Here is a 10,520-nt window from a genome sequence, read left to right as displayed (position 1 = left end):
TCCAGTGAAATATATTTATGTTTGTGGTTGTAATGTGACAAAATATGGAAAAGTTCAAGGGGTATGAATACTTTTGCAAACCACTGTAAAGCTTTAAGGTTCATCAAGTCTTTGACCGTTGACTTGGAGGGCTAACCTGATGGACAGTCTTCATGTTTGACGTGTTTCTGAGCCTATCATATAACCTAATTTATTTTCAATATCTAGTTTGTTTTATAGCATCTATATCAAACTGTATGCAAGCTGAACTCATAAGTTGATCAATATTTTTTTTTAGGGCTGAGGTAGGCACAGTCTTTGCGCTCAGCTGGCTGATCACCTGGTTTGGTCACGTGCTGTCAGACTTCCGTCATGTCGTACGGTTGTATGACTTCTTCCTGGCCTGCCATCCATTGATGCCCATCTATTTTGCTGCTGTGGTGAGTTGTTTATTTTTATGACAGATTTATGTATAACAACTTTTTTTAAAGTTTTTATGGTGTATTTATTAAACTGGTTACTTCTAAGGCTGTAGCATTTATGTATGTGATCTTCATTTAGTCAAAAAGAAAAAAAAAGTAGGTCCTCTGGACGGTTTCTTCTTTAATGAAACGTTTCATCTCTCCTCCAAGAGACTTTTTCACTCTGAGATGCATCAGGACATCTTCTTTTAGTAAAATGTAATTTTAAAAGGTGGATTTAGGGGGTGTGCACTTCACTGTACATGAAACAAGTTTGGCTCTGCAGGGGCCTATTGGACGTCTTTACAATTTCCTCAGATGTAATCAATCCGTGAACCAAAGCCCTCTGCAGTTAAAGGCATCTTCAGCTGCATCAGATCTTATAAAGCCGTCAGTAATTTGGCAAACCCATTTTTGTTACATGTCTGTTATCCTCTTATTACACAATTGATGGGGAAATAACTATCCACTTCGGTGCACACGCAGTAAGTGAGTGCAATTGTCATGACGGCCCTTGAGAAATATGTTTGTGTTTTCGTGGCAGATTGTATTACACCGAGAGGAAGAAGTGTTGGAGTGCGAGTGCGACATGGCGATGGTCCATCACCTGCTGTCTCAGATTCCCCAGGACCTGCCATATGAGACACTAATCAGCCGAGCTGGAGACCTTTTTGTCCAGTTTCCTCCCTCTGAACTGGCTAGAGAGGCTGTGGCACATGAAAGGTACTTATGTCCTTAGAGTTAGCAGATATAAGTGCTTTGTGTTCCAACACTTATTCTGCTATTGTGGGTAGGTTCTTTTTAATTTTACACGTGGTCATATAAAGCACTATTCTAATGAGATATATTTTCCTGCTTCTCACCAACACCATAATACTTGCTGTTCTGATTAATTCCTTTCACCTTTTTTTTCTGTCTTTCTCTGTTTGTGCCTGTCCTTTTTTTTCTCCTAAGCATGGCAACCTCTACCTTTAAGGACTTTGAACTTGCATCCACTCAACAACGACCAGATTCAGTACTCCGTCGCAGACGCAGACAGAAATCAGCTGCGCTGGAGAAGCAGACAGTAGGCCCTGTAGTAGCTGTGGCACAACCGTCGACATCACGGCGCTTTGTTCGATTGGCAGTTATGGGCTTGACGGTGGCTTTGGGGGCAGCAGCTCTTGCTGTGGTTAACACTGCTCTGGAGTGGGCCCCCAAGTTGGACTTGTTCCCTTGAACTACCATTAACACAACACAACAACGTCTGTGTCCTTGTCTAACCAGTGGTTCTGCTTCCAAAAACTTTTTAATTTGTGAAACCGCACTTTTTTTTGAGTCTGTAACACTGTCTGGAACAAACTAATGATTTTGAACATATTAGCGCTCCTCTTCCATGAAGGACAGGTCTAAACATTTTGGTCTCTGTATAGCTTGCAGGACTCCTTTTTTATATAAATGTGTGCATTGGTTTATTAGTTGCCAATGCTCTTAACGAAGAGATAGTTTCTAAGGACTGTTATTGGTAATATGAGTTCAGTTTATTTATATTTCATAATAAGATGTCTGATAGTGTTTTGCTCACAGAGATTTATGCTGAAAGCCTGATGGACTCACTAAACTTGAAATTGCTGCCAATTTTGTGAGCTGGAGAGTGTGGATGTGTGTGTGTTTGTGTGTGTGAGAGAGAGGGAGAAAGAGACTGCAGTTCATTTGTTATCTATTTGATACCTTAATGAGACCAAATTGAGAATTTGTAGAATCCTCTCTTTGTAAAATATACTCTACAATTTTGTCTTGTGTTCATAATTGTACAGCATCATGACACACTGGCACTTTTTAGGATCATAATTATATGGTTTCAGGTAGTTATGGTCATTCAAGTTCTTTAACATTTTATTAACAGAAATGTGATATTTCACTCTACGTTGGGAACATTTATAATATTAGCTCATTATTCTGTATTTTATCTTTAGTTTATTGTTTAGATCAGTTGAATTCATCTTAATGATACATTTGGTGTTGCCAAGATTTTGTGGCCTAATTTAACGTATCTCATTCAATTTGACAAATAATTACCAACATTAGAATATCTGCTTAGAAATTGAGTGTAATGCATTTAAACAATGAGCAAGTTGGCAATCAGATCTCAAAGTTTAACCCTGGAAGTGCTAGTAAAGACACCTTATTTTTGGTTTAATCCACGGAGTAGTTGAGTTATTGTGAATTTTTTCATTTTAACTAAATATTTTTAATTTGAACTGAGCATTGAATTAACAACATGCAGCTGGAATACAAACGTACACCTGTTGTTTGTATGCTATAAAAGATTTGTGGTTAAAAAATTTTGTGGTTTGTGTTAATCATGGAAACCATGTAAATAGATTTTAATCCCAGATTTAAAGTGCATGTTGTATACTGGGTTTTTGATTTTTTTTTTACATTTTGTCCATAATAAGATACATTTAAAAGTCTACCCTTAATATTACATTTAATAATTATAAACCCATTAGAGAATGCTTATATATTTGACAATTTTCAATGAGCAAAACATTAACTTGAATTGGTTAATGATTTAACATTTTATTACAAACCAAAAGATTTTATGAAGCTTTGAGCCTACACCATGACATAAACAGCAGTCATGTATTAACCTCACATTTTGCACAACTAACATGCTGAGTTTTTGCCAGCAATTTTCTCTTAATTGGGGCTACACAGATGCTTATTTTTCAGATTTCTCTCTTCACGCAGCCTGTTCTTGTGTTTACAGACGAGTTCAATGACGTGAAACATTACATTAGATTTCGTTTTGTCACATTTTGAAGTGAAGGTTTCTGTTTAGTTCTTGTTCAGTCACTTTTGTCTTAACAGGAAATGCACACTTTGGGAAGATGTTTGATTTAGTTTGCGTGTTGAAAAAAAATTTTTTTTTCTTCAAGAAACTACTCACAGTAATGGTTTACTTTTGATGGCACAAGCAGTGAACTAAACATGTTTCAAAGTTGTCACAGTGATGTTGACGAACATAATTTTACACGTAATCCAAACAACACTTGTCGTTCTCTTCCTGTCCATATGGTAGATGTATATAATTTGCCATTATAGTATAGCTGAGTCTCCATAATCAAAATGAAGGTGACCGGACATGAAGAACAGAGTGTAGCTGTTGACCAGTATCATTATGCATCATGTAATTATGGATACACTACACGGTATATTTTCATTGCACTAAATAATTTTGCCTTTTTTTTTTTTTTGTTATTTCCATGTTTTGTTAGTAATAAGACTGATGAAAAAATTGTAAAATAGAATGTTAATAAACTGGAGTGAAATAGTCTGTTTTTTGTTTATATACTTTTTGGAACTTCAGATTTACGTGTATAATAATGAGTTTCTTTTAATCTTCTGGGGTTATTTATGTAGCAGCAATCATTACATTAAAGATGACACAAAACATCCAAGGATAGTGTTTACATAAAAAAAGCCTTTATTGTAAATCTCATTTTACAACAATTGTTTTATTTTTCTTATTTTCAATATAAGCTATTATGGTAAATATGAAAAAAAAAAAAAAAGAAATCACAAATATTGTAAATCTGTATGATGCAGACCACAATGTTTTAAAGTAATACAGTTCATTCTTAAATTCTTAGCAGAATAAAAAAAAACTTCAGAAAAAGTAATTGTTAAAACACTGTAATCACTGCACCCCTAATAGAGTGGTTCCCAAAGTTTGAGTCTGGACATTATTATGGGTCATGAAAATCTAAAAACATTGGATTACTGGTAATTTAAAAAAAAATAACTACCAATAGCCTATTCAGCCGTAACTCTCGACTTTTTATTTTGTAGAGCCAAAGCAGAAAAGTTTTAAGAACCACTGCTCCAACTTAATCTTTAAGTGCATCAGAGAACATTTAATGTAAACTATTTCAGCAGATTCTTCCACCTGAGTTTAGTCAGTAGACTGGCCATACAATAAACTATGGAATTCCAATTATCAACCAACAATAGCAGTCAATAATAAAACACAAACATACATTTTACAAAAGAATACATCCAACTCAAATACATGGCATCACTTTACCTCCATTAATTAAAGATGGACTGTAAAACTGTTTTTTAATGATAAAAACAATTATTTGTGGTAATTTCTTGGTTTTAGACATACACTGCACAGGAACAGCAATGGAAATATTTACTCTCCAGTTTTTTTAATGCAATTTTAGCTCCAACTTCAAATCATTGCTAGCTCATGAACTTTGCAAGTTTATCAGATTTAACGTTATCTGTTTGGCAGGTTTCTCTGTCACAATAAAAATGACAAGAAAAAAAAAAAAGCATTATTTTTAAAACCTATCATGCAGGCAGTGGTTTTAAGTACCCAATCTTTTCTGAACTTGCTCATTCATATAGAGCACGTGGAGATTGGGGGGTGAGTTTTATAGTGTTCTTGGTTCAGTGACAGTTTTGGCAGTTGGGGTGACAAGGCTGATGATTGACACGACATTTACAGCCGCCGGATGTGTCACCACGTCCCTGTAAATAAAAAATTATATGTATAAAACAAAGTCGGATGCATAACTCAAACACAAAAACTGAACATGTGCTTTTTTTCTTTTTTTTTCTGCCTTTATATTTACATTTGGTCCCCATCGAGCTTGCTTGGTGACCCAACAGATTTCGGTTTTGCACATCAAACAGCAGATCCAGTCGCAGCCGTCTTTTTTCTGGACTACAATGTCGCACCGTGGGCACTTCATGGCCTCTCCGTTCTTCAGCAGGTTCTACAGTGAAGTGAAACAGACAGAACTGTTGTTTAGGCTCCAGTAAAAATAAGTGTCGAAATGAAACTTGGAAAATAAATGTTGCTTATTATTCTTAAACTGTTTACAAGATTGTCTGAGATTGCTAAGTAATGGGTTTAAAAAGTGTTCCATTCACAGTTACATGCCACTTGGTAAAAAACAAAATAGATATAAAGGCAAATGTTTGGTCACAAATGTCTTAAAATCAAAAGGTCCACAATTGGACACTGTCTCTAAAGTATTTAAAAGTATTATACTGGTAAAAACAAATAGCATTAACATTAAAGTAATAAACTCCAGCAATGCTTCTTTTTTGTAAATAAATAAGTAAAACGTCTCTGTCCTAACAAAGTCAGATTATTTTTATTCATCAGCTTTAAATAATATAAGCAATGAACCTTCAAGAATGTAATATTCAAAATAAAATATCAATATTTAGCTTGTCTGTGTCTCATCTGACTGTTTTAAGGCTGCATTTTAAAGACTTTTCTACTTTAAAGACCAATCGAAACTGCCTGCTGTGTTCTGTTTAGAAAGAAAATAGGAGCACAGTACATTGGGTCTCATGCAAGAACCGTTCGTTCGCACAGATTTGTTCTTAAATTGTGCGTACGAGTGATTTAGGAGTATATGTGGCATTCACCAATGTTTTCATATTCTAAGATTTTTTTCAGATATGAACAAAATTCACGAGTGGTCCACGAGATTTTACGAGTGGCTCGTAAAATATACCTGTCGTATATTTTACGAGCAGTCAGTACGGTGCGCAGCGCTGCCGCTTCTGAATAAATGAAAATGATTTAACACAGTTGTTTATACTTTTAGCAGCTCTTTTTATTCCACAGCTGACCTGCTAAAAATGACAGATTTTKTTTTCTGGATCTCTGACAGACGGACTTCAATCTCTGAACTCYTAAAGTTTTTATTTTTTTAGTTTTCGCTGTCATTTTCATGAATGGACACTTGTATCTGAGGCAGGAAACGTAGCCTTATATGGTGTTTTTGGGGTGGTAATTATGCTAATCTCCTCTCGCGTGCACGAGCAGCTGACACGAACAGGTGGAATTTACGCAGCTCATTTACACACTTTTCCTGAAGATAGAAGAGTTTGTTGAATCTGACGTGACATGTTCGTACGAACCCTTCGTACCAACAAAAGTAAGAGAAATTTAGGATAAGAATATGAACATGTTCTTGCATGAGGCCCATTGAGTGCTTTGTTCCTGTAATTATGATGAAGAGAAAAGATAAAAACAATGTTGTTGCTGTTTGTTTCTCACTGCCTGAGATATTGCACTATTTAGGACCTACATCCAGCATCTGCTTCGTCTGCTGAGCTGCTTTGTCGTTGGCTGCTCGGATGCGCAGGTCATCCTGGTAGTCCTTACAGTTCATGTCTTTATGAATGGCCTAAAAAACATTTTTAAAAGAAAGCACATTCACTCAGGTTTTGTGTTCCTCTTACCGTAAAGAAAAAAGCTTATCAGTTATTCAGCAAGTGCATGTGAGAAAGTTACTCGGCAGAGAATGCAGTTGGTTTCATCGCAGAGCTCGCAGTGGAACTCGTTGACTTCGTCCTCGTAGATGCACCACCCTCGACAGTTGGGAGTCTGACAGTGGAAGCTATGCTCGGAGCGGCTCTCTGCCACGTTTAGGCGCAACTCTAAAAACCGCTGGAGCTCCTCTTCTGTCAGCAGCTGATCAACCACAGGTAAAAAAATGAGGAAGAGGATATTTAACAAGCACAGACATTTTATTGGTCTTCATGGAAAAGTTATAAAAATTACTGAAAGACTGATGACTATGAACCAGTCTTATTTATGTGCCTATAAATAATAAAGATATAGTTTTGGAAATAACATAAATTAATAGCTTTGAGTTTTATTTCATTTTGTATTTACAATAAGAGCAACTTGTTTTGTGCAGCCAAATCTGTTTTTAGTTCTTCATCTACAGTCTGATATTTTCCATGGACTATTTCGCGGATACCGTTTAGCGCGGTTTGTGGGATTGTTTGGGGGCAAAAAAAAAAAAAAAGAAAAGTAAACCATGGGACAGGCTATAAAAGTTTAAAGTTTGGATTATTGCGCATTTTAAAATGTTTATTTTGGTTCATGAGGTACCAACTTCTAACCAAAAAAAAACAAACAAACTCGTGCAGAATTTTTACCTGCTCAAATGTTGGAATTAGTGCCTAAAATAGCAAACTGGACATGCAAAATAGAGGTAAGGTTATAATGCTGTGCAATATTTTCATTCTTAATATAATGTAGTAATTACTATATATTATATTATGTATAGTATGGCACTATATTAAATATTACCAGAGAAAATCCCAGTATATAGTGATCATACTGACAGCATTATGAGCAGTGGGGCTGGGTGACTAACATATAATCTAAATATAATCTTGAGAATTTGTTAAATTCTGAGTATAAAACATCCTTTTAGCCACACATCAAATTTGGCTTAAATATTAATTCAAAATACGTATTTTTTTAAACAGTGATAAATGCATTTGTTATTGTCATCTGTAGATTCCTGTATGGTGTATATTTGTGTTAATAAATAAACTGTACACCATTATATGGTCAAGTTTTTAAGATGGTCCATACCTATATTTGTAATATTAAGTGGACAAAATGATCTGTAGTCAGGAAATGTGATACGCAGCCCAGATCACTGTAAACCACGTCAACATATTTAGCACAAGATCTACTAGACCGAGTGGTGACAATCTTGTGTTTTCATTATTCTAAATATTTAAACTTGTTTTCATGTATCTGTGATCATTATTACACAGGTAATACACAGTACACCACCCATTTTCAGTCATTTAATTTACACACCGGCACTGGATGCCCCCAAACTGGACCATTGATGCTTTGTGCTTGGCAAAGACGGCGGTATCCGCGAAATAGTCCATAGCTTGATATGAGTTTCAGTTTTCTAAAATATTAGAATAATATTTTTAAGTGCTTTATTTGGCATTTTCTTTACTTAACTCTAGATTAATTTATATCTAAATTAGCATATGTGCTATCTATTTGATGTTTGTTTCCTCTGACACAGTTTGGAGGGTTTTTACTATTCGTTAGTTAACTTTTCTTCATTTTCACTCACCTCTTTGATCTCTCGGTCCAGTAACTTGCTGTCACAGTTGTCCGGACAAGACACCTCAGGATCTTGACAGTTTACGATTGTCGATTTTAGACACTCCCTGATCACAGGCGCATATAAAGCATACAAAAGAGTAAATGTTTTCACAAATTGTTTTAACCACTGCATGAGTTGAAGAACCATAATGTGAACCTGTTCCTGAAGTCAAGTGCTCTTTTACCACCTATTATAAAAGCTACAAATTGACTTTCTGCCAAACCTGCAAAAAGTGTGCAGACATTCCCTGAGCACAACGCCCTCTCCTGGCGGCAGAGGGGAGAAGCAAATGGGGCAATCGGTCTCTGTGGTGCTCAGGATAAGGTTCTGCTCGTCTGTCGCCAAAAGGTACATATAGTTCTGCTGCCGTTCTTCCTGCTGAGCCTTCATCACAAAGAGCACAACACGGAGATTCAGAATAAAAACAAAACATGACTGAATCAAATCCTAAAACCATAATAATCCAGTAACACTTTCCAAATAACTGAACTGTCCCTGCACAATAAGTTCTACGTAATGTGAGTCTGCATGTCTGTGTTCGGTTCCGTCACTTTCACACAAACTTTAAACGTCCAGTTTAACACTTTTCCTGAACCGCATAGATTTTAATGATGATCACTCTTACCAGTTCATATTGCAGAAGTGCCATCTGTTCCTGTTCAAGCCGTTGAATTTCGTCCTGGTCTGGCTGATAGATGTCCGGCACCTTGTAATCCTCTGGCCTATCCCCTCCGCAGATCTCACATCCAGGGCGTGTTGGCTTATTAACGTACGTACACAACAAACAGGCCCAGCCCAGCTACGAACGTAAAACAAAGACACACAAATTGTAATCGCGTTGTTCCTTGACAAGCATAACTACGGCATTTTCTGTGTCTTGTGCAGGACGCTGACCGCTGGATTTTGAAAACTGAAACAATGCGTGTCGCTTAAAGGAGAGATATCAAAACTTCATTTACGTGGAATATATTACTTTGAGATTTCTGTACTTTGGACACTGATGCCAGCTATAACCAGGATTACGATTTCTGTCGGCGTCCTCACCTGAGGTTTAGGAGGCAAGGTAGGTTTAGCAACAGTCGGGTTTCTAGGAAGAACAGGGGGAGGGGAAGCTTCACGGAGCGGAGGCATTTTCTCGCCAGCATCACCCAACCCTCTGGGAACTAACTCCACTGACTTCATGATGCCTAAAAATAGAGATCATTTGGAGAAAAAAAAAAACATTCAGTGTTCAGTTAATCAGATTTACTGGTTACCGAGTAAACATCCTGAGAACTGTATCTCACATACCAAGTATCACATCAATGAGAATTTAAAATATATTCAAAATTTATGACTCAATCTTTTTTTTACTAATTATTTGATAAAACTGTCACGTAGAAAAGTTTCCACAAATACCGCTTTAGCAGTTTTCTTTTTTAAGAAACTAAGAGGCACAAAAAGAGCACGGTTAAACAAAACATATAGTCCAAAATCCCTCCAACCTCAACGTGAGTGTTTATATTACAACAGACCCGTTAGACGCTGTTGCTCCATGTCCGACATGTACTGCTGCCGCGTCAGGTGAGCAGCATGGGCGGAGAGGATGAACAGGAACGCCTGATCCCCATCCTTACGGATACCGTGGCTGTACAGTGTGTCCTGGTCTTGAGCGAGTCGCTTGCCGATCACCCAGCGCTGCAGGGATGGGTGGAACCCGAAATCATGGCTGATCTGTCAGTGTGAGACGAGGAGAAATGTCTAAAAATGTCATTTCGTTGTCGGGTTTTAAACAGTCCTGCCTCGTGATATTTATGTGATCTATTCAACAGCTAGAAGCGTAGGATTGATTAATCAACCGTTTTTTTCTTCACTGTTCAAAGGTCTAAGCCAAAATAGAAATGCGATCAGGCTTTTGCAGTTGCTGCTCCAGATCAACTATTCCAAATATGTGGAAAAATGTACTTTTATATAAATGTGCTGAGACTGAGAGTTTAAAATCTCGGCTCAAGACTCACGTCCACCCCCAGCTTTTGATTCAAACAAAGTATGAAACCCAAATACAGCTGATGTTTTATGTTGCACCTCTGGATTTGCTCTTGTTCCTATACTGCAGAAACATTCAATTGGTGGCATGTGGGCCAGATGACTTTAT

General features: G+C 36.8%; 2 protein-coding genes across 2 annotated transcripts in view; one reads left to right on the top strand and one right to left on the bottom strand.

Annotated features, from left to right (window-relative positions):
* tbc1d20 (TBC1 domain family, member 20) overlaps nucleotides 1–3,759 on the top strand; it is a gene marked incomplete at its 5' end in the record, with an annotated part of 7,066 nt that extends 3,307 nt beyond the window's left edge. Inside the window, 3 exon segments of the mRNA XM_014008609.1 lie at nucleotides 278–419; nucleotides 985–1,163; nucleotides 1,395–3,759. Of these exon segments, the coding sequence (XP_013864063.1) occupies nucleotides 278–419; nucleotides 985–1,163; nucleotides 1,395–1,659 (586 nt within the window).
* A 212-nt stretch (nucleotides 3,760–3,971) lies between these two features.
* Nucleotides 3,972–10,520, bottom strand: part of rbck1 (RanBP-type and C3HC4-type zinc finger containing 1) — a gene marked incomplete in the record, with an annotated part of 10,268 nt that continues 3,719 nt past the window's right edge. Inside the window, 9 exon segments of the mRNA XM_014008607.1 lie at nucleotides 3,972–4,961; nucleotides 5,066–5,209; nucleotides 6,542–6,640; nucleotides 6,748–6,927; nucleotides 8,354–8,450; nucleotides 8,610–8,770; nucleotides 9,012–9,185; nucleotides 9,431–9,573; nucleotides 9,901–10,099. Coding sequence (XP_013864061.1) covers nucleotides 4,881–4,961; nucleotides 5,066–5,209; nucleotides 6,542–6,640; nucleotides 6,748–6,927; nucleotides 8,354–8,450; nucleotides 8,610–8,770; nucleotides 9,012–9,185; nucleotides 9,431–9,573; nucleotides 9,901–10,099 — 1,278 coding nt within the window.

Source organism: Austrofundulus limnaeus, unplaced genomic scaffold (genome assembly GCF_001266775.1).
Source record: "Austrofundulus limnaeus strain Quisiro unplaced genomic scaffold, Austrofundulus_limnaeus-1.0 Scaffold51, whole genome shotgun sequence".
In the NCBI taxonomy this organism is placed as follows: domain Eukaryota; kingdom Metazoa; phylum Chordata; class Actinopteri; order Cyprinodontiformes; family Rivulidae; genus Austrofundulus; species Austrofundulus limnaeus.
This window is presented reverse-complemented; position numbering and strand designations above follow the sequence as displayed.